The sequence below is a fragment of the Dreissena polymorpha genome, chromosome 13 (genome assembly GCF_020536995.1).
Source record: "Dreissena polymorpha isolate Duluth1 chromosome 13, UMN_Dpol_1.0, whole genome shotgun sequence".
Classification (NCBI taxonomy): Eukaryota; Metazoa; Mollusca; class Bivalvia; order Myida; family Dreissenidae; genus Dreissena; species Dreissena polymorpha.
The window spans coordinates 43,715,164-43,740,229 of record NC_068367.1 but is presented as its reverse complement, the minus strand read 5'-3'; the positions used below and the strand labels follow the sequence as shown (position 1 = coordinate 43,740,229).

Below are 25,066 nucleotides of genomic sequence, written 5' to 3'. Positions count from 1 at the left end.
ATGCGTCTTGCAAAAAAACTTTGGAAAACCAAAAAGTCCAATGCCCATAACTTGGCCTATAATCAATGGATGAAACTTTATCTGTAGGTCATGTAGGTAGACTCCCATTTAAAAAATCAGCTCAAAATCTGAAAGCGTTACACAAAAACCCCTGGAAAACAGCTATTATAGAGAAAATTACTAAGTCCAAGGACACTAACTTCGCCAAAAATCAATGGACCGGAACAAAACTCACACTTCACCTGTATGTGTGCCAGACGGACAGACAGACTACTATATGCCATCCTACCGGGGGCATGAAAATCATTTTATTTCTGTGAAGAAAACTTGAAATAAGAACCAAATTAAATGTCTTTAAGCTGTTAGGATATCAAATGACCACAATTTGTCTGTTATTGAGTATTAAATAACTGATAAACTTTTTGGTTGTTTGAATTTATTACAATCAGTTGCAAAAAGGGCCTAAGGTTTGTTAATGTTTTAGTAGAAAGGTTTACTTGCCAATAAAATTTTCACCATATTCCAATAAAACTGGCCTGCAATGTGAATCACCGGCTTCAGAAATGAGAAAACACTTTGATTCAAAACAATTTATATTGAATAACCAACCAACCTGACACACCGGCCAATAAACCACCTCGCAAATGAACACTATATACGTGTTTCTGCATAATCCCTTTCCCCCTAATAATGGCTTTTGCAAACAGCATAAAACCAGAAAGTAACTCGCAGGTTTTATGCTGTTTGCTGCTCATTAGTATTTAAGGGTTGGAAATGAAGCCATTTGAATCTAGTAAGAAAGGTATTTTATTAAATTTAATTTTCTAAGGGACTACAAAGGTGTGCAAATACATATCTAAGTGGTAAAGGGTTCAATACCTGCTGAAAAGGAATGATGGCCCTCATAGGCTTGTACTTCTTCTTAGGGTCCAGCTTGTAGATGCCCTTGTCTGTTACAACTATGGCCCTGTCGGCACACTGGTTATGCTTGTTCACCTACAAGACCAAATACCATGGTAAGAGAATACAATTTGAGGCTAACATATGGTTACCAATTTCGAGCTTGCAAGCTCCCTGTTTGTGATGTTTGTACAAAATGTGATACCAAAGAGAGAATCATATGAAACGGTTCATACAGCGTATTTTCTCCCTTTTTAATCAAAATTAATTGAATCAACCTGTTGATGAATTATTGCTGCCTCCTAAAAGGTAACTAAGAGCGTATGTTTTTTTTTAATGAAAAAATTAATTAGTCACTCATTTTAACCCTTTCATCATCAGAAGCAAAGTGGAAATGGCTTTTGCAACCAGCATAAAACCAGAACAGCCTGCCAGTAACTCTCAGTCTGTTCAGGTTTAATGCTGTTTGCTGCTCAACTGTATCTTAGGGTTGGATATTAAGCCTTTTAAACTTGAATATAGCAAGGTCTTTAATTAAATTTAACTTTCTCAGAGACTAAAAATGCGTCAAAATATGTATCTAAGTGGTAAAGGGATAGAGTACGTTTCATTACACGTCAGACTGCTTCCAACTTGACAGACTCTTCATGGTGGTGGTGCTCAATAATAAATATTAATCAGTATGTTAAAAAATCCAGTTAACCCTTTCCCAAATAAGAAGCAAAGTGAAAATGGCTTTGGCCAGAACAGCCTATGCGTAACTCGCAGTCTGCTCAGATTTTATGCTGTTTGCTTCTCATCACTATCTAAAGGTTAAAAATAAAGCTTTTAAAACTTGAGTTTAGTAAGAAAGGTATTTAATTAAATGTAACTTTCTAAGTGACTACAAATGCGTCAAAATATGTATCTAAGTGGAAAATGGTTAGGAGGCATTTTATCAAAATGAGTCCTTTGCAATATGCCCCCAGCATAGCTCCAGACCAGCTCCTGGCATAAGACCCATTTACCCATGGGAATGGTCAGTTTGAATTTATGGAATTAAATCTTATGCAACAATTTGAAGACAATATTTATGAGGTGAAGGGGTCTATAAATGTCCTCTAACAATCATAGAGAACAACACCACAATGTTACCTTCTTGCAGAATGAAGAAAAGAGTATTCGCGTGAAGCCGTCATGTGATTTCAAAGAACCAATCTTTGACACAAAGTCTAATGTGCTAGGATTGTCCTTTGCCTGCAACATATTCACCTTCAATTTAACATTACAAGTCACGCCGTTTTACTTTTTTTCCATGCAAATATTTGGATAAAAATATTTTAAAGTGACCTTAACTTTCATCACTTGAGTATCACAGGGGCCTATATCCTATTTTATCACAAGTGAGTAAGATTCCTGTAATTCTTGTGAGGAGCTGTATAGGATTTTTTATCTCAGTAGGACTTATAGTCAGTCTGATAATGAAGGAATGAGAAACAGTTTTGGAACAATATAACAACACTATTTCTTCTGCAAAAATTTGTAGCCAAGATAACAAGTTAACCTGTTTTCAAAGGCAAGACTGAGAGTCAATATTATAACAAAAGTCAATAAGTTCATAAAAAGTATAAACCATTAAATAATCTTTCTTACCAACATGCTTTAGAGTAATTAAACATAAAACTCTTTTAGGGGAAACTAGGTATATTGACCCCACCTGACAAAATTTGAATCATTAGCAAAAGCGACCCAATTCCTCCATTCACTTCCTTGGAGGACTAATTCACAAGAATGAAATGGAGGCAGACAGTCTATTTAGGCTTTCAATATACATGTTAAAGTTCTGAAAGCGAGTGACAGAAAACAATAGGGTTCAACCAAGAGCTGCCTACCATTTCCAGGTAGTTTCCATCCCACCTGCGTCTCATCCCCCAGTCCGACCTCTGACCTCGTAGCACTGTGTGGGTCGCACACTTCAGTTGCAGCATGGGCCAATCAGGCTTCGGAACCTTGCGAAGGATCATATGAGCTCGCCACCTGATTAACAGAGATATACTCAACAAAACAAGACATTATCCAACTATATATTTGAGCCGCATTCTGTGAAAGCGGGGCTAACTGCACAAGCGTAAAGTGTCATCCCAGATTACCCTGTGCAGTCCACTAAGGGTTATCAGGAAAGACACTTTCCGCTTCAACAGGATTCTCTTTTAGAAAAGACTTCCTGCAAACAAACAAATCTATATAATGTGTCATCCTTTTCAGGCCAATGTGGACTGAACTGGCTAATCTGGGATGACACTTTACACATATGAATTAACAACATTTCAATAATGTGTAATACCATTATTTAATTTAGAATTACATACAAAAGTTTGTGTGACTTTCATCATCTTGCAATAAAATGCCAAAATTGTTTGGCTACATAAATTCCATTTATACCTGAACTCAAACAAAAATCACAGAGCAATAACATATCAGAAGAAGACAGATACATGTTTTCTTCTTCAGACATTCAAAAATTACACACTGAACCAATTAATCAAGTCATAGACAGAAATATCCTTACAAAATGGACCCCATACCTCATAAGTTAAGAGACAATTTTGTGAAAAGTACACAGGTTAGGACAGCTGAAATTAAAAACAAACCAAACAAAACAAAAGACAGTAACTTTGAAGTTTTTTTCAAGATGCAATGTAAAGCATACCAGTTAGAGTGCGAAAAACAAAAGATGTCAGTTTTTTTCCATTAAGAAATGGCACTCACTTTGAAAAGCTTTTTCTAATTAGCTGATTAACAAAGATAGTCTCCATTTTATTTCAACCTAAATATATAGAAAGTTTGATGATACTGTATGAGTTAAAAAGCAGAAAGCCAACCGCAAATCCACAAGGCCAACCTCCTGTTAAGGGTGTTCCCGTTACACTTCACATCAAGAAAACACTGTGGCGAAGTAGATCTGGTGTCGCCCAGTGAAAGGGAACTAACAGGTTTGATCCTCACAGTGGCAGCATTCTTTAGATGCACCCCCCCCCCAGACACAAACTGCTGATTCTACCCAAGAAAATGAATCAATTGGGTTTCTATTAGCCTTATGCTTTTGATGCAATCGAGCTAAAATAAATAGGTTTCCATTGCAATTAATTAAGAGACGGGCATACAAAAACACTTAAAGTGATATACAATAGTTTGTACCAATCAAAAGTGTGAACAACCAAGGTAATACCTGTTGTGTGCCTTCTGAAGCTCTGTGACCCAGCCTGAGAGGACCTTGGGAGGGGTCGGCCATTTGATGCTCTTTCCATAGTCTCGCATCGTCCGCACAGTCCTGGCAGAAAAAACACATAAAATATGTATGTGGGCCACGTTTTGGCAATACTTACATAAATTAATTATTATTCTGCTTATAATCAGGACAGAAACAAACCATAACATTTGTTCAAAGAGTAATCTATTGAATAAGTCCAATAAAAATCATTCCAACATACTTGAATTTCTCCACAATCTGTTTAATGTATGATCTAAGCTTGTATCTTCTGAACCTTGCCATGATCAGGTAGATGGCCCTCATCTTCCTTGCCCGTCGTCGGGCATTCCCGCCTCGCCACATCTAAAACACATGCTGGTAAGTAACTTTCGTGATTAATCAATGGATTTATATGGTTAGTGTTCTGGAAAACTTGGCTTAATTCACTTGCATAAAGTTGTCCCATATTAGCCTCTGCAGTCTGCACAGGCTAATCAGGGACTTCACTTTCCCCTTTTATGGAATTTTTTGTGTTATAAGTCTATTCTAACAATACTCCACAGAAAGTTTTGTTCCTGACTTATCTAGGACGCCACTATAAACACATGCATTAAGTCCAGTTTTCCAAGAAAAAGGCTGATATAACAAGACTATTGCCAAGCAATATAAGTCCTCTATCGGTGAAACTCTACCATTTTCAGCAATATTTCTAGTCAATTTGTTGCCAAAGCAACCAGAATTCTTGACGTAGGAACAAAATGAAATGACATGCATAATCTCCATATTGCCATCTATCCATGTTTCATTTTTTATGAACAAAATATGAAGAAATTTTTAAGTTATCACAGGATCCACTATTTTCAGCAATAATTTTAGTCTATTTGTTAATATTTCTAGTTTATTTGTTGCCATAGCAACCACAATTCTTGACGTAGGAACAAAATGAAACGACATGCATAATCTCCATATTGCAATCTATCCATGTTTCAAGTTTCATGAACAAATATCAAGAACTTTAAAAGTTATCGCAGGATCCAGAAAAGTGTGACGGACTGACGCACAATCGAAAACCATAAGTCCCTCCGGTTTCACCGGTAGGGGACAATAATGGGACCTTTAAGCTTTCTAGGATAGGAAACCTCATGATAAGTTTTAAAAATCTCTCAAAAAGAGAAAGGGTAAGACAGAACACACTTCAGACCTTTAAATTAGCAGCTCGACTTAGTAATACACATTTTTTTATGGTGACAAATGAGTCATTTTAAAAGCCACCTAGCATGAAAATAGAATATGACCAATCCAGACTCAAACTTTACCAGTGAAGTTCTGGCAGGCATGTGCTTATGTCAATCACTGGGACCATTTGTTATCTATTATCAATTAACTCAGCATGTGAATTATTTCATACCCCTTCCCGATTCAGCGAAGTGAAAATGACTATGTGCAAACAGTATAAAACCAGAACATCCTGCGAGTAACTCGCAGTCTGTTCAGGTTTTATGCTGTTTGCTGCTCATCAATATCTAAGGTTTGGAAATGAAGCCTTTAAAACATCGATCTAGTTAGAAAGGTCTTCTATTTTATTTAACTTTCTTAAGGACTACACATGCGTAAAAATACGTTCTAAGTGGTAAAGGGTTAAATGATAATCAACTACAATACTTTCAAAACAACAATCACCTTACTTTAACATCTTTCTTTTTTTAATTTTATGTTCAAATTAAACAAACAGTGACTGAACCTACCTTCTGAATGAAGAGCAACCTACCTTCTGAATGAAGAGTATGATATTGGGCATAAATCTGTCCCTAGCCTCCTCAAGGGCAAACAATGTCTGGGGCGAACGGATGAAGATCTTGGATTTCCCGTACTTGACATCTTTTTCAAAGCCCATGTGCTTAATTATTACCTTGACTCCATCAAAGGCTGAACCCTTGTAGTTGGGCCATGTGTATTTTGTGACCATCTTGTATCTAGTGGAAGAGAATACAATTAGGTAGTGCAGTAAATAAAATTTGTATATATTTTAACTTGAGACCATGCTGAAAAACACTTACTGGAGTAATTGTAATTTTGGATAATGTGTTTTTGGTTACCATGGTCCACATGTTATTGACCTCATGATTGTTAAAATAAATGTTTTGGGATAATATTATAAAAGGAGTTGGAAGTAAAAATGCAAAATTCTATTGCAAGAAGCTATTTATTGAACTTGGCACTGTGGTATAAATTGCTTTGTGTTCCTTTAATTCAGTGATTTGCAAAGTGATATTCTTTTCAAATCAATAATGACTGTTCATCAAGTATTTTTATTCAAGTTAAATTTTCTCTAGCATTCAGTATTTGCATTATGTTTATATTTGGAAAAAACTATAACAGTTTGACTTCAACTATATCTACAACCCACCAAACACATTTTTGTTTGCTATGATATGATTGGCTACTTTTTGGATTCTCTAAAAACAGCCTAGTGCCAATTACATCATAAATGCAGAGTGACGTTACCACCTGTAAGTGGTGTCAATTTGCCATGCCTATGTATTGTAACACTATGTATTAAATTATTATTTTCATATATGTAAATAAAGCAATTAAACAAGGATGGGCTTCCAATAATAAGTGCCCACAATTTTTTTACAAATACCTGTACTTCTCTATCTAAATCCATTTTTCCTTGCTTTATTTATTCTTTAAGCAGTTTTTGTTTAGAAATTACACAAACATTTATACATTAATGTTTAAAATTTGCCACGAAAAACCATGTATGTAAGCAGAAGAATGGGGCCTAATTTCAGCCAACAAAAACACAAAACCACTACAAAAGTATAAAACAAAGCCGTACCTCAACAAGAAGCGCTCATACTGCGCTCTGAAGGCAAACCCAGCACGCCGCACCCTCACGTTCTCCAGTAGACCCAGGTACATGACCTGGTGGCGACACCGCGTCTCGTCAAACTTGCTGGGGGACTTGATCTCGTTGGGCTTGATACATCGCACATAGTGGGGCTCCTAGATCACAGGTGAAATACAGGGGAGTGGTGAATGATTTTTGGTTTAGGTTTTTTCAGGCAGTATACATCAGGTTGTGAATTTTTAAACACCTCATTGGGGGAAAACAGGTTTTTTCAGGCAGTATACATCAGGTTGTGAATTTTTAAACACCTCATTGGGGGAAAACACCTTAGCCCACTTATTGGGATCAACAAAAGATCCATACAAATGAAAAACTCATTCATCCTCACTCTTGAGAAAATGAGCTTCATGCATGTACCTTAAGTTTTGTCCCAGATTTGCCTGTGTAATTTGCAAAGGCATATCTGTTCTACTATCTTTAAATAATTTCATAAAAGTGGAAAGCGTTTTCCCTCATTGGCCTGTGCGACTGGGCTAATCTGGGAAGACAGTGTACGCACAAGCATTAAGCCCTATTTTCCCAGAGCGAGGCTTGATTGTAATGCAATACTGACACTCACATTTAGATAATCAGTTGAACACATGAGAAAACACATATAGCAAGGACTATAGCCTACAGCTAATGTAAGATTTTTTAAAATGAGAAACTGCATTTGCCACAAGGGCCTTGTGTTTCCATATAATACTAGTAGCCCAACTACTTTCTTTTACTCATATATTGGGCAATTATGTATATGCCCTGATAAACATTTTTTACTTTGTACAGGTATGAACATCTATGTCATCCAGAAATATTTTAAAAGGATTCAAATGATGAGGATAGGTTGTGAAGTTATCAGTATACAAACTAATGTGGTCCATATTTATTAAATATATTTAACTACCAAAGCAGCAATTTAAGTATTATTTTTTTATCAAAATATGTTTAATAAAGATTGAAATCATGTTTCATCCACATACCCCGTAATAAAAATCAAGCTCAATGCGAAACTTATGAGTTCACTTCCTGTGAAGACGAAGCAGAGTACTCAAGTGTGTTTGGATAGAACATGAGAACACTCAATTGGTGGGGACGTTACCAATGTCCTCCTGTTCACTAGGTGGACAGCATACATGTATCTAGTACACCTTTGGGACCTTGCTTGTATTTGCAATGAGGCGTACATACTGTGGTCAAATGGTTACATGTGAAATATGAAACAACTAGAAATGTGTCATTAGGATAGTGATATCCCCACATTATTCTAATTGTCTGAAAACTCAATTGTTCTAAAAAGATTCAGATTCAGACTCGCAGAAATTTAAGTGACACAATTGAAACAATTCAAGTTTTTTTACATAAAAATTGTCAATAACTGCCATTACTTTAACCCCAAGAACCAAAATATACAAGGTCAACAAGTCCACCCGCTTGTTGAAATGTTTGTAAAGGTCGATTCAGCTGTCTAGCAGCATTGCTTTTTAAGTCAGGAGTGACTTATTTGAATTTCTTTTTTTTTTCTTTTCATATAAAAAAAGGGCCATAAGTCAAGTTGTGTAAACAAGAGGGCCAAGATGGCCCTAGTTCGCTCACCTTTTTTTACAAGGCCTTGTTCATTGCTTAGTTGAAAATTCAGTTCTCTAGAGCATATAAGATTGCTTCTCATCTGTGTACTTTTGCAGTGTGAGCATATGATCAATTCTGATCGCGTACTGTCCATTTGCATGGGTATTTTGCAATGCAAACATTTGCAAGTAATGCTAATTCTACATGTGTTTACAAGGTTTTTGGAAGATTTGGAACACGTGACCAAGACTGTGACCCTACATGACCCAATGTCAAACTTTTCCTAGATATCATCAAGAAAAACATCCTGGTCAAGTATCATCTTTATTAGACCAAAATAATGGCCTCTAGTGTGTTTATAAGGTTTTTTAACGGACCGGAACCATTTTCCAACTTAACTGGCATATCTAGGAAACAAATATTCTGACCAAATTTCATGAAGATTGGAGCAAAAATGTGACTTCTAGAGTGTTCACATGTTTGCACTATATACATATAGAACAAGCAATGTGTTCATGAAACACTATGTCCCCATATATATGACCTTTGACCTTGAAGGATGACCTTGACCTTTCACCACTAAAAATGTGCAGCTCCATGAGGTACACATGCATGCCAAATATCAAGTTGCTAGCTTCAATATTGCAAAAGTGTACATTAAATTAGCGATTTTGGCCCATATATTTGACCTTTGACCTTGAAGGATGACCTTTAAGGATGACCTTGACCTTTCACAACTCAAAATGTGCAGCTCCATGAGATACACATGCATGCCAAATATGAAGTTGCTATCTTCAATATTGAAAAAGTTATGGCAAATGTTAAAGTTGGGGCAAACAAACAAACCAACAAACAACCCAACAGACAGGGCAAAAACAATATGTCCCCTGCCCCCTGGTGGCAATGTTTTTCAACGAACCGGAACCACTTTTGAACTCAACTAACATATCATAAAGACAAACATTTTGACAAAGTTACATGAAGATTGGGCATGAAATGTGACTTCTACAGTGTTTACAAGGTTTTTCTTTTTTTTGGCCTAGCGACCTAGTTTTTGACCCAGCATGACCCAGTTTCGAACACGATCCAGGTATCATTGGGACAAATCTTCTGACCAAGTTTCATGAAGATCGTAAAAAAAAATGTGGCCTCTAGATTGTTTACAAGGTTTCTCTATAGCCAAATAAGGAAAAATGCCCCGCCCACTGGCGGCCATGTTTTTCAACGGTCCGGAACCACTTTTTAACTCAACCAACATATCATTAAGACAAACATTTTGACAAAGTTGCATGAAGATTGGGCATGAAATGTGAATTCTACAGTGTTTACAAGGTTTTTCTTTTTTTTTACCTAGTGACCTAGTTTTTGACACAGCATGATCCAGTTTCTATCTCGATCGAGATATCATTGGGACAAATATTTTGACCAAGTTTCATGAAGATCGGACAAGAACTGTGGCCTCTAGAGTGTTTACAAGGTTTCTCTTTAGCCAAATAAGGATAACTGCCCCGCCCACTGGCGGCCATGTTTTTAAACGGACCGGAACCACTTTTGAACTCAACCAACATATCATTAAGACAAACATTTTGACATAGTTACGTGAAGATTGGGCATGAAATGTGACTTCTACAGTGTTTACAAGGTTTTTCTTTTTTTTTTTTGGCCTAGTGACCTAGTTTTTGACCCAGCATGACCCAGTTTCGAACTCGATCGAGTAATCATTGGGACAAATCTTCTGACCAAGTTTCATGAAGATCGGACAAGAAATGTGGCCTCTAGAATGTTTACAAACAAATGTGGATGGACGTACGACGGACGGACGTATGAAGGACAAAGACCGATCACAAAATCTCACCTGAGCAATCAGGTGAGCTTAAAACGTGTGAGTACAGTTCTGAAGTAAGACCACATCATGGTTAAAGGTTTGTAAAGTTTCAGGCTTGTTGCTGCAATACTTTGTGAGCTATGCTTGATAAGCTCAAACATGTATTTGTTTTAGATAAAAATGGGCTGTAACTCTTGTTAAGTTGAAAATATGCGAACCAAAATATAGAGATGGGCCAGTTCACATCCTGGTTGATATGTTTGCAAAGTGTTATTCCTCTAACGCCTTTACAAATATGTAGGACGGACAGAAAGACAAGGAGACGGACAGACTTGAGGACAATTAAGGGCAAATCTACATGCCCCCCTTATTAAGAGGGGGCATATTTACAGTTGTTTAGTCAAATTGTCTGTTTAACTGAACAAAACAACTGTGGCCTAAATACAGACTTACAGACGGGCAGATTGACTGACTGATGTCCATGGTGATACCCCTGTTATTTCCTATCGTGGTTATAATTTTGGAGCAATTTACTAAACTGGTTATATCTTTTCTTTATCTGTCAGTTTGAAACTGTTTGTCATACTCGCATGCCAATGCAAAGGCCAAGAAGGTAGTGAAAAGATCTGCATCTGATAGATACTTAAGAAACAAAAATGTCTTTACCTATACAAGTGATGATACAAAAACTCATAATTCTTACAAATCACAAAGTCATTTGTATGGTGTTTTGGAAATAACTCACTAATGGATTTCCTATAAGAAGACAATTATATGAACATATGCAAAGTAAGAGAGTAGATAAAGTCATACAAAATGTAATAAATATAGAATCTATAGGTTTCAATGATAGCTTTGGTCACGCTGCAATAAAAGTTAGGTCAAACCTAGAAAAGCAAGACAAAATAAAGTAAAGTAACAGTTTTATGTTATCGTATCTCAACCTCACTCATTTGCGTTTGATCATGATAAAAGAGCCAGGTAATGCACAAATGTTTCTTGTGCCCTATCCAGACCAGCCTGCATATCTGTGAAGTGTGTTCAGGAGCTACCCCGTCTGCTATCAAATCACAGAAGATTTCATGGTTTCATAAGCAGACAGGGTGGCTACTGACCTGACTGCGCAAAGCTAAGACTGCCATTGAGATAAGGAACTAGACACATATGGAATTAGATTCATTTTCACATGACATGGCTAATATTACCAAAAGACTGAAGTATGTCATAGAAAATGTTAAGCATTCATTTAAAAATAAGCTATATCTTCTCTAAAGTTCAGCTACGCTACTGTATAATGTTCAGAGACAACTACTATCCTGACAAAAATCAAGAACATAGATGATTGATAACAAAAAATCAAGAACAGAGTCATGTTGCCTGTACAGTTTAGGCCACTCCAAATTGATCTGTTGGTCGTCGGAATTGCCGCACCTATTTTTTTCAAAATGAAAAAAGTATTATTTTTTTACCGCTCGCACTCATTTTTGTGTCCTTCTGTAACCATAGGGCATGTATTTTTTTAATTTGTGAAAGAAAAAACAAAAAAACGCGATTTATCAGAAACGATTTTGACGCTGAATATGAATGAAAAATATAGTGTTTCGTAATGGATAACTGCAGACGCTAAAAAGTTTGATTGAGACGACCAAAAAAATAGCTTCCTGCGCGAGCAGTACATGTTTCGCTGTCATGACCGTTTTAATAAATTGCGGTGAAAAGTTGATGCAGCCAACCCTTAAAAATATAAACATATCTTCTACGTTCTGTGACTTATTTGAATGTATTTGTTTACGTTCAAACATGCATCTATCAGCAGATACCATTGAGGCATGTTCAATTTCAAACATCGGGAAACATGACGTAAGTTTTTTTAATACTTTTTCTTCATTTAATGGGCATTTGGACAGTATTTCCCTATATGTAGGCAAATTTTTCCTATAACACAATTTTAAGTGAACAAAGAATAAACATACAATCATTAAATGCTAGTTCTAAAAGTTTCACAGGGACAACGTTTTATCATTTTTAAAATACTGTGAAACCATTTATTTTCGACAGCACAAAATTTCGTAATTTTTATAAAAATGACGATTTCGTCAGCACTTAAATTCGCCGATTTCTGATTTTGAATTTTAAAAAAAAGCGTCAGTCAATATCCGATTTGTGTGTAATACATATTTGGATCAAGCGCAGTTGCGAAAAATCGTGGTATGAATGCGGGAACACACTTGAGAATCACTGCAGGAGGTGGGGCCTGTTTGTCACATGCCAATTAACTAGTCTTTTGTTATCAAGGGACAGTAATGGACCCTCTTAATGTATGCCATTCACACGTTCATTGTATATAAATCAATAATGTCAATAATTGAAAAATAAATAAATTGATACATATAAAATAGTAATAAGTGTGGTTAAACGCAAACAATCAAACAACAAACAGCAATTAAAATATTCTTTATTAATTTGTGATAAATACGAATGTTGATCACACATCGTCATCTTTTCATTTGGTTCATTGTCTTTCATCGGCATTCGCTGCGTGATGGCTAATATGCAACACCCCTGAAAAACACAATGCACCTAATGGGTAATAAAGTTATAAACAATTAGCGCTAATTCATTACCATTCTACATAAACGAAGTCAACGCATTCGATACAGCTGTACTGCACACGCGTTTTAAGAAGTGTCACGTGTCAGTTAAGTACCTTGTGTAATCGACATCCCTTTGTGTCAAAACCGGATTAATCTTGATTACGAAACAGCAGTGAATGTGTGCATGGATTATGTTGGAATTTAATGCCTCATGTCTACGGTAAAGTTTTAAAATATTGTTCAACTTGGTGTTTGTTTTTGTTCAAACATAGAGCATGATTGTTCGTTAGGATCTTAAATTCGCTGATCGGTCGACTGACGAAGTTTATGAAAATTAATGCCTGACAATTAATAATGGTTTCACAGTACATGGTTGACGGAACATGTTTAACAGCTAGGTCCGTGTATTTCAGAAACATCAAATAAATTCTTTGTAATGTATAATTTTATTTCAGAAAAATACAATACCATACTAGCCATCGATAGGCCTCTTTTAAAATAAGGTAGCGACAATGGATTATATGCATGACCTTTGTCCGACTGTCTGTCATTATCATTTTGATGATTGTCCCTATTCAAGTGCTATTGCAACATGGAAGACCTTTTCACAGCTTGCAACATGATATACCTTTTCACAGCTTTCACTGTTTAAAACTTCAAACAAACATAAGCAGCAGTAGGTAAACATTTGTTCCTCACTTCAATGATATGGTTTACATGTATATTTCGTGGTCAAAGGTCATATGCAACTTACTCCTATAAATATGAGGTCGATATATATTCTTTGTATAAGAATTGATTTGAATGCAAAATATAGCTTTTATACCTGTATCTCTTGACAATGCAAAATTTGTCTATCGAAATGTGATTTTTTTTATTCTTCGCTCTTCACTCGCTCGAGAATTTTCCTGTTTAAAAAAAAAAATCTTTAACTTTCCGTAGACCAGCAAATTAATTTGAAGTGGCCTTATACGCATTGACAAGCTTTGCATTCCTTGGAGTAGCAATTGTAAACAAGAAATCAGAGTTGAAATTGTCTTCACAGTGAAGCATGAGAAATAGTGGCCATTTGGAGTTAACTGCTGACAGCTCTTTCATAATCTTACAACAATCTAATAAGGAACGTAAACAATTATCTCTATCAGTCTGTAACTGCAACATATACCTGACGGTTGTGTATTAAATAGACAACAGGTCATATAATATTTAAACAGCAGCAGTGTTACTGGGCTTCAGTAAGGAACTGTAATATTTGGAATTCATAGAGAAACACCAGAAAGAAACATATGTAAAGAGAGAAACAAATAGACAAATCTTCTAAAGGACATTCAATGCATAGATGCAACTTGTTATATAAGTCAAATTAACCAACATTGCAGAGTAAGTTATGACATACCTGCCCGTCCTTATTTGGATAAAATCAGATAAGGTGATATAGAAACTTATACACGTTTTTACGCTAACAAATGTAGATAATAAAACCCTTAGTGGGTCCTAAATAAAAAGTCCAATAACACATAACACATATTAAAAGTAAAAACAAATCTAAATAGATCTGTTTATGACAGATACCTTGACTATTAAATGACTTTAATTTTATTTATGCATATTTACAAACACATATAAGGTCAGTGACCTTACAAACATATAACTCAATATAGGGATGTAAAATTGTAATTGAATATTGTTAGTTTTCTCTTACATCTGTCATGTAAAATCATAGCTATATATCGTCGATGTCGTTCTCAAACCTCATAGCTACAAAATGACAACTTTTCAGGAGAGAGAAAAAACCGTCTCATTTGTTTATAGGAAACCTCGTAGTTGCAAATACAAACAAGGAACAAAATTGTCACAAAACCAGGTTTTCATTGTGAAAAAAAATCTGATAAAGGGAGAAAACTTAAACTGAACTTTTGAAATGAACAAACAAAATTAACCCCCTTTGTAAGTTTTTTTTTTTTTAAATCTATTCTTAGTCGTGGCGACCTTGACATTGGAGATATTGACGTGATTCTTTCGTGCGACACACCGTCCCATGATGGTGAACAAATGTGCCAAATGATTTTAAAATCTCACAATGAATGACATAGTTCTGGCCAGGACAAGCTCATTTATGGCCATTTTTGACCTTTGAACTCAAAGTGTGACCTTGAACTTGGAGATATCAACGTAATTATTTCGCTAGACACACCGTCCAATGATGGTGAACAAATGTGCCAAATGATTTTAAAATCTGACAATGAACGAAATAGTTATGGCCCGGACAAGCTTGTTCCGCCCGCCCGCCAGCCAGCCAGCCCAGCCCGCCAGCCCGCCCGCATTCGCCAATCTAATAACCAGTTTTTTCCTTCGGAAAACCTGGTTAAAAACCTGGTTAAAAATTATAAAAACGTTTTTGTCAAATTTGTCCAAACGAAATGACGTACCTATAGGTGAAATGGCGTCGCTACGACTTTTCGCAGCGAAAAAAGCCAACAATCATTCTACAACATTTCGTCACGTCACGTGACTTTTTCAAGGGCTCTGATTGGCGTAGAGCTACGAGATATAGCACAAAACACGCGACAGACTTCATATATTTGGAAAAGACGAAAAAAATATTTTGAAAATTTTGGAGGTGCGAGGTTTGAGAACGACAGCGACAATATCTTGGATATTGCTGACACTGAAGACATGACACATGTTCATATTGAATATCTGTAGCAGATATAGCATTATAAGCTTGTTGCACTTAAACCCCTTCTGTTTCAATTGAATATCTGGGGAAAGTACAGAGATGATAATATTGTTCTTTTAGCTTGAAAACTTTAACAAAGACATCACCCTATCCACAACAGAAAACAATGATTTAAAGGATTTGCCTGATGCTAATTAAATGTTGAAGAAAAAAAACAAGCTTTTTATTAGGTACAACATAAATTCTGACTAAATAAACCCTTTCTCACTTAGAATTTAAGCCAAGTGAAAATGGCTATGTGCAAACAGGATACAACCAGAACAGCCAGCAAGTAACTCGCAGTCTGTTCAGGTTCTGTTCTGGTATCTAAGGGCTGGAAATGAAGCCTTTAAAACTTGAATTTAGTAAGAAAGGTCTTTTATCAAATTTATCGTTCTAAGGGACTTCAAATGCGTGAAAATATATAATTATCAACGTGTTAAATTGGCAAGTATGCTGAAATCAGTTATAGCCTTTTCCTGACTGTGACAAAAGATGTTAAAGCATGCAATTGCCTTTGGACATGTTAGGCCATTCAGATCACTGTGACACGCCCACTAAACATGCTCTTATTGGCCCGATGTCAGTTGGATGATGGCATAACAAGAGTCATGTATTTTGTTATCCACAATTGTTTTCTGAACACTCGAATTCAATCAAGTCGTACTGTTTCATATCAGCTGTTATTTAAAACATACCAATTTTGAACATGCATACAAAAATTAGTCTGACATTGTTTCAACAAAATAATTACAATGTGTATGATATCGGACTTACAAATGACCCACACCACATAAGTTAATGTAAAATTACATTGTGCACAAATGGGATTTGTGCCATATGCAGCCAGCATAGCTTTAAACCAGTCTTTCTGCAAGCGCAGTCTGATAAGGAACTACCTTGTTTGACAATTAGACCAAGAAACCTTACATGACTGTATAAAGCAACAGGGTACCTCCTGATCAGTGTTTAAGTAAAGGCTTCTCTTAACCCATTTATGCCTAGTGGACTCTCCCATCCTTCTAAATTGGATCAATTTATTTCCAAAATTAGGGAAGCCTAGTACATCTATTTCAATATTTAGAATATTTCTTACAGAAATTCCTTTAAGCAAACAGCGCAGACCCTGATGAGACACCGCACCATGCTGCGTCTCATTTGGGTCTATGCTGTTTGACTAGGCCTTTTTTCTAGATGCTATGCATAAATGGGTTAAGCTACGCTAAAAGCATATGGCATAACACCCAATTTACGCCTGACACATGTTAATTGATTGTTGTACATAAAATAAATTGAGAATTGAGTGTGAAACTGATGAAATTGTTGAACATTTCTCTATCAGATGCAATACTTTCCCACTCAACTGTGGAAACTCTCCATCAGATACAATACTTTCCCACTCAACTGTGGAAACTCTCCATCAGATACAATACTTTCCCACAACTGTGGAAACTCTCCATCAGATACAATACTTTCCCACTCAACTGTGGAAACTCTCCATCAGATGCAATACTTTCCCACTTAACTGTGGAAACTCTCTCCATCAGATGCAATACTTTCCCACTTAACTGTGGAAACTCTCTCCATCAGATACAATACTTTCCCACTCAACTGTGGAAACTCTCTCCATCAGATGCAATACTTTCCCACTTAACTGTGGAAACTCTCTCCATCAGATACAATACTTTCCCACTTAACTGTGGAAACTCTCCATCAGATGCAATACTTTCCCACTCAACTGTGGAAACTCTCTCCATCAGATGCAATACTTTCCCACTCAACTGTGGAAACTCTCTCCATCAGATACAATACTTTCCCACTTAACTGTGGAAACTCTCCATCAAATGCAATACTTTCCCACTCAACTGTGGAAACTCTCTCCATCAGATGCAATACTTTCCCACTCAACTGTGGAAACTCTCTCCATCAGATACAATACTTTCCCACTCAACTGTGGAAACTCTCCATCAGATACAATACTTTCCCACTCAACTGTGGAAACTCTCTCCATCAGATACAATACTTTCCCACTCAACTGTGGAAACTCTCCATCAGATACAATACTTTCCCACAACTGTGGAAACTCTCCATCAGATACAATACTTTCCCACTCAACTGTGGAAACTCTCCATCAGATGCAATACTTTCCCACTTAACTGTGGAAACTCTCTCCATCAGATGCAATACTTTCCCACTTAACTGTGGAAACTCTCTCCATCAGATACAATACTTTCCCACTTAACTGTGGAAACTCTCTCCATCAGATGCAATACTTTCCCACTTAACTGTGGAAACTCTCTCCATCAGATACAATACTTTCCCACTTAACTGTGGAAACTCTCCATCAGATGCAATACTTTCCCACTCAACTGTGGAAACTCTCTCCATCAGATGCAATACTTTCCCACTCAACTGTGGAAACTCTCTCCATCAGATACAATACTTTCCCACTTAACTGTGGAAACTCTCCATCAGATGCAATACTTTCCCACAACTGTGGAAACTCTCATTTTTTTATTGTTTACCTTGGTAGCCAGCCTGTCGACGAGGGCAATAATGGAATTCTTGAAGTTAAACCCTGCAGTGGCTGGACGTCTCGTGGTCTGGAAGAAAACAGGCTGCATTAGCTGTCAGCACATCAGAGGTATTTAATAGAACTTTGTTCTTTGAAAACTGGGCGTAATGCATGTGCATAAAGTGTTGTCCCAGATTAGCCTATGAAACCCGCACAGGCTTATCTGGGACGACACTTTTTGCTTTTACATTTTTTTTTATTAAAGGGAGTCTTTTCAAAACAAAAGTCCAGTAAAAAAAGTGTTGTCCCTGAATGCACAGTCTACTCTGGGATGACACTAAATGCACATGCATTTAGCCCAGGTATCCCAAAATGAGAAAATATGGCTAAATTGAATTGAATGGTTTATTTGTGTGGTATATTCTTCAAGTAACTTTCAGCATAAAAGGTAAATCACATGAATGATGTTTATTTATAGGTGTAAACACTTAAATGTGAAGTTTTTTTTTCTATACATATTAGATAATGCAATTGAACATGGTGAAGTGACCTAAGTTAGATTAATATCTACATATAACTGAAAATATACTTTAAAGCTAATGGTGGATAATTAATTCACTAAAGAAAACAATTGTCTGACAAGATGATGCAAAATAAGGACTGTATCTAATTGCAAGAAATGTACACATTGAAATGTATATATATGGACATCTGTGCTTCAGCTAGACCTATATGGACGGGCTCTCCACCCTGCTGCCGCAAGCTCCCACCCTGCTGCCGCAAGCTCCCACCCTGCTGCCGCAAGGTCCCACCCTGCTGCCGCAAGGTCCCACCCTGCTTCCACAAGGTTCCACCCTGCTGCCGCAAGCTCCCACCCTACTGCCGCAAGCTCCCACCCTGCTGCCGCAAGCTCCCACCCTGCTGCCGCAAGCTCCCACTCTGCTGCCGCAAGCTCCCACCCTGCTGCCACAAGCTCCCACCCTGCTGCCACAAGGTTCCACCCTGCTGCCACAAGGTTCCACCCTGCTGCCACAAGGTCCCACCCTGCTGCCAAAAGGTCCCACCCTGCTGCCACAAGGTCCCACCCTGCTGCCACAAGGTCCCCCCTGCTGCCACAAGGTCCCACCCTGCTGCCACAAGGTCCCACCCTGCTGCCACAAGGTCCCACCCTGCTGCCACAAGGTCCCACCTTGCTGCCACAAGGTCCCACCCTGCTGCCACAAGGTCCCACCCAGCTGCCACAAAGTCCCACCCTGCTGCCACAAGGTCCCACCCTGCTGCCGCGTTTGACCCACAATAGGACCTTTCTTATCTCAGCACATTATTATGCATGGAATTTTATTTGAAGTTTCAAAACGTTAATCAAATTTTCAAAAATGAAACTAGTTTTTTTTAATTAAACAAAGATTTGTTTAAATTAATATACATGTAATATGAAATAAACATATATCACACGTGCCATGTTGAAAACATGCCACAGGTATAATAAATAAGACCGCTCTATTCAAATCCCAGCTGGAGCACTGTAACATCAAACGTGATCAGTCGGAAACTTAAGTTATCACGTACATTGTGCTAACGGCAACTAAATTCAATAAATCCCCTAAACACGTGTAAAATTTAAGAAGAACAAAACTTGCCGAAACTAACCAAAACTTGCTTAAACAGGTATTGAAATCACACCTTCTAAGTAAAGCATTTACAAATCAATTAAAAAATTACCTCAGTGATTGACAACTTTCCCTCAGGCCACATCATTTTGATCAGCTCATCTTCACTGTAAATATATGTTGAAATAATCAGTATACACCAATATTCACACAATCAACATAAGCATCGCTCTGTGAAAAGGGGGTTTAATGCCTGTGAGTAAATTGGTGTCTGCACAGGCCAATCTGGGACCAAACATTACCCACATACATAAAACCCCTTTTTTACAGAGCTAGGCCCCTATATAGTTATAACTAGTATACACCAATAAACACAAATATTCAATATACATTCAAAACTATGGTAGATTTAAGGTGTGTAAAGAAAAATTTAGACAAAGCTTTACAAAAAATACTGCCATTGCCTTGCCAAAGTCTGAAGGTAGGCATACATTTCTAAGCCAACAAAATTGCCTTTTCAAGTTTGCCAATTATTAAAGGATTATCTTTGATCATACAAGACAATTAAATTTCTATACATGCATACCCTCCTTAAATATTAATAATGATTTTTTTTTATTTCAATAAAAAAATATTGCAAATGTGCAGGCTGGCCTAGATATATGTGGCCGCATAATGCATAATACATGCACTCATTTTTGCATGAAAAGGCTTTACAAATGTATTATAAACAAGGGCTGTTTGTAAAACATGCATGCCCCCCATATGGGCTCTCCGTTGTAGTGACAGCCATAGTGACCTGAAAATCATTAGAGTCATCTGCCAGTCATGATCAATGTACCTATGAAGTTTCATGCTCCTAGTCATAAGCGTTCTTGAGTAATCATCCGGAAACCATTTTACAATTTTGGGTCACCTTGACCTTGACCTTTGACCTAGTGACCTGAAAATCAATAGGGGTCATCTGCCAGCCATTATCAATCTACCTACGAAGTTTCATGATCCTAGGCATAAGCGTTCTTGAGTTATCATCAGGTAACCATTTTACTATTTTGGGTCACTGTGACCTTGACCTTTGACCTAGTGACCTCAAAATCGATAGGGGTCATCTGCGAGTCATGATCAATGTACCTATCAAGTTTCATGATCCTAGGCCTAAGCGTTCTTAAGTTATCATCCGGAAACCATTTTACTATTTTGGGTCACTGTGACCTTGACCTTTGACCTAGTGACCTGAAAATCAATAGGGGTCATCTGCGAGTCATGATCAATCTACCTATGAAGTTTCATGATCCTAGGCCTAAGCGTTCTTGAGTTATCATCCAAAAACCATTTTACTATTTCGGGTCAACGTGACCTTGACCTTTGACCTAGTGACCTCAAAATCAATAGGAGTCATCTGCCAGTCATGATCAATGTACCTATGAAGTTTCATGATCCTACATGTAGGCCCAAGCGTTCTTGAGTTATCATCCGGAAACCACCTGGTGGACGGACCGACCGACCGACATGTGCAAAGCAATATACCCCCATTTCTTCGAAGGGGGGCATAATAAAAAGATGATTTAAAATTATTTATTTCAAATCCCATTGACCAAAGCACCTGTTATAGAGAAGCCTCTTGAAGTCTTGGAAGAGGGTGTCCCTGTTCTTGTCAATGAAACCAATCACAGAGTATGTGACGTCCCCCGCGTAGTGCTTGATACGGAAGTCACGCTTGTGCTCTAACGTCTTGTCTGAGGGGTTTGTCTACAATGTGGGCAATCTATGATGAAAATTATATACATATTGTTGCCATACTCAGAGTTGTGATTAATGCCTCAAGGGAGAAAAATGCCCTTACCAATTACATAGTTTAATAACGCTCTTCATTTGTATACACATCCTGAACAGTTAATTACTATTTGTAATATAAGTTAAACATTGTAAGGAGGAAATAAACTGAAAGGAGGAAATATCACATTCCCCTGATACTGGTTTGGTTGGCACTTAAACATTGCAACTAACATCCATTCTTATTTGTCACCAAAAAGCTAAGAAACTATTTTACCGGGCAATACAAATAAATAATATTCATGCCTCATTTAAGTTATGTTCCAACATTTACAAGAAACTGCAAAATAAACCACTATATTATAAAACTCAAAAAGGGAGGTAACTCTATGAACAAAATGCAAGTTAGATCACAAATTGAGTTGTCTAAGTATATGTTTGCATATGAGCCGTGCTCTGTGAAAAGGGAATGAAATGCATGTGCGTAAAGTGCTGTCCCAGATTAGCCTGTGCCGACGACACTCCGCTTTTAATATATTTTTTGTTTCAAGAAAGTCTCTTCTTAGCAAAAATCCAGTTTAAGTGTCAAGTTTCGTCTCTGATTAGCCTGTGGGGACTGCACAGGCAAATCTGTGACGACACTTTACCCACATGCATTAAACCCCCTTTTCACAGAGCATGGCCCATATCTTTGTTTAGATTAAATATGAACATAATTTTGCTGCCCCATATACACCTCACACAACTTCTTCAAGTCTACTTAAACATGCACCAAACAGAGTATGTCTATATGTACACTAGATGAAGATTTACATGAAGCAATATTGTTTACTTTTAGTCATCATGAATCATAAATGATAAAAACATCATAGTTGCTTATAGATTCTTTTTATCTTCAATTGCTGCCAAAAAAGCAGCCAAGTGGCAATCATAAGTCGCCTTTAAACCCTCTCACTAGTTGTAAGGTGAAGATGATTTCACATATAGCATTGCATGAAACTCTCACCACAGGGTGCAGGATCACGTGACTTTGTTGGCTTGCCAATTAAACGTTAATGGATTCAAACACATCGGTAAGTGGTGCTTTTTTTTTTCAAATAACTTTTTAAAACAATTTTTCTTTATACTTTCAACTAGTGCATGACAGACGTATTTTTATAGTGCGTATGGCAATGCGAAATACATTAGAATTACTTTATTTAATCAGCCTGTGTTCATGTTAAAATATTTCTTGTGTACTGCACCGTTATGCTTCATGCAACGTGAAAATTTTGTCACCGATTTCAGACATATTCAAGGATTTATTCTTATACTTTAAGATATCAGCATTAACTGTCTTTTATGCACTTAAAATGTGTGCAAATGCATTTCAATAACTTGAGATATTTGAAATAATGAAGTTATTAATGGTATGTTTTTTTTTCTGTCCAGCCCGTGACACGTAAACTCCTCAAAACCCCATTGATTCTGCACCCTGACCACCATTGTGACGAATTATTTCACCTGTCTACACATGTATCTGTTATTGGATCAATTATTTCACCTGTTTACACGTGTATCTGTTATTGGATCAATTATTTCACCTGTCTACACGTATATCTGTCATTGGATCCATTATTTCACCTGTCTACACATGTATCTGTTATTGGATCAATTATTTCACCTGTCTACACATGTATCTGTTATTGGATCAATTATTTCACCTGTCTACACGTGTATCTGTCATTGGATCAATTATTTCACCTGTCTACATGTATATCTGTCATTGGATCAATTATTTCACCTGTCTACACATGTATCTGTTATTGGATCAATTATTTTACCTGTCTACATGTATATCTGTCATTGGATCAATTATTTTACCTGTCTACACGTATATCTGTTATTGGATCAATTATTTCACCTGTCTACACGTATATCTGTTATTGGATCAATTATTTCACCTGTCTACACGTATATCTGTCATTGGATCAATTATTTCACCTGTCTACACGTATATCTGTTATTTGATCAATTATTTCACCTGTCTACACGTATATCTGTCATTGGATCCAAGTTTCTGGCTCATGGCAGTCAGGAACATCTGGAAGTAGGAAACTTGTAGGGAGAAACAAGAGCTTGTATACAATGAGTGTTGTCATGCAATAATAAGTCTTCTGCAATATGCAAGTGTGCATTCTAGTCGGGAGATATGCTGGCTGTATATGGCATATGACCCATTTTTGCATCTATACATGTTTTGTGTGTTGTTATTTTTTGCCTCCATACATACTGCAATAAACATCTATATACCAGTACAAGAAACCATTTACTCTACCTTTGTCCTCTGCTTCTGTATAATTATAGTAGCCGGACCACTTTTAGTGTCACAACGTCACTTGCTTGGTTTCAAAACCAGTGTACTTTTTTCACCATTTTGGGATTCTGTTTGGATTGGGAAAAATTGCGGTGTTTTGACTTAAATTGGGAAAAAGCTGTTTTTCTTGTTTTACTTACAAATGCTTCAAAATTTAGAATACAAGTGTTTTCAGTATTATATTTACTAAGTTACTACTTTTAAAGCTAAATGGAAGATGAACTTAATGTTGAGATATAAAAAATAATAATGTGGAAATCTTCATTTTGGAAGTTTAAGGTGTCATTTGGGGAAAATATACACTTTTTTCATTGGGAATGGGGCAGAATACTGGCCCCAAATTGAAAACAAAACAAAACACTGAAAGACTTTTGTAAAGCAACTACGCCCCCTTTACTTAAAAATAAAAAGCATATCTGTGACATATATATAGCCAGGAGATGATTTTTTACCAATTACTTAACTAGATTGAGATGTTATTCCTGGGAAAAATCATAATGTTTCGTGGAATTCTGATGAAAAATAATGGCTATGGCAGCGCTTTGACAGCTATTGTCAAGGCCAATAACTCAGCAAATTGTAGATCTTTGGGGATGAAAATTGTCTTGCAAGTGAACACTTAATGGGAAAAGCATATTTTAAGAGTTATAATAAACCCTTGAGGAGCATGGTAGTATGGTAGTAGTTCACTCCGCAAACTGTTTATGCGGAGACCAACCTACAAACTAACAAACTGACATACATTATTGACTTTAATATACCCCCTTTGCAAACTTTGTTTGCGGAGGAAAAATTAAAGGTCAGAAAGTTTAAACTTCCAGTACTCAAAAGTAAACAAGAATATCAGTGAAACTGAAGGATGCTCCCCAATATTGCCCTTTGTCAATCTATGTGTTAATAACCACCTAAAACTACTATTATTAGCCTCGGTGACCTTTACCTCAAACCTCATCAAAAGGTAGAGGTCCATGCAAGGTACTTAATGCCAAATATTGTTAAAATATTGAAGGCGCTATGAGCAACTGTTACAAATTTGTGACTGAAAAATCTATTTTTAGCATTGGCGACCTTGACCCCAGTGATCTC

General features: G+C 36.9%; 1 protein-coding gene across 1 annotated transcript in view; it reads right to left on the bottom strand.

The window, feature by feature from the left end:
• The window catches only part of LOC127856167 (unconventional myosin-Id-like), a 73,318-nt gene that overhangs the window by 6,288 nt on the left and 41,964 nt on the right, over positions 1–25,066 (bottom strand). Inside the window, exons 11-21 of the mRNA XM_052392219.1 lie at positions 23,648–23,707; positions 21,455–21,600; positions 19,964–20,018; positions 18,252–18,329; positions 6,972–7,138; positions 5,898–6,102; positions 4,371–4,492; positions 4,109–4,210; positions 2,772–2,916; positions 2,035–2,136; positions 880–996 (exon numbers count right to left, since the gene is read on the bottom strand). Coding sequence (XP_052248179.1) covers positions 880–996; positions 2,035–2,136; positions 2,772–2,916; positions 4,109–4,210; positions 4,371–4,492; positions 5,898–6,102; positions 6,972–7,138; positions 18,252–18,329; positions 19,964–20,018; positions 21,455–21,600; positions 23,648–23,707 — 1,299 coding nt within the window. The remainder of the gene's footprint in view (positions 1–879; positions 997–2,034; positions 2,137–2,771; positions 2,917–4,108; positions 4,211–4,370; positions 4,493–5,897; positions 6,103–6,971; positions 7,139–18,251; positions 18,330–19,963; positions 20,019–21,454; positions 21,601–23,647; positions 23,708–25,066) is intronic.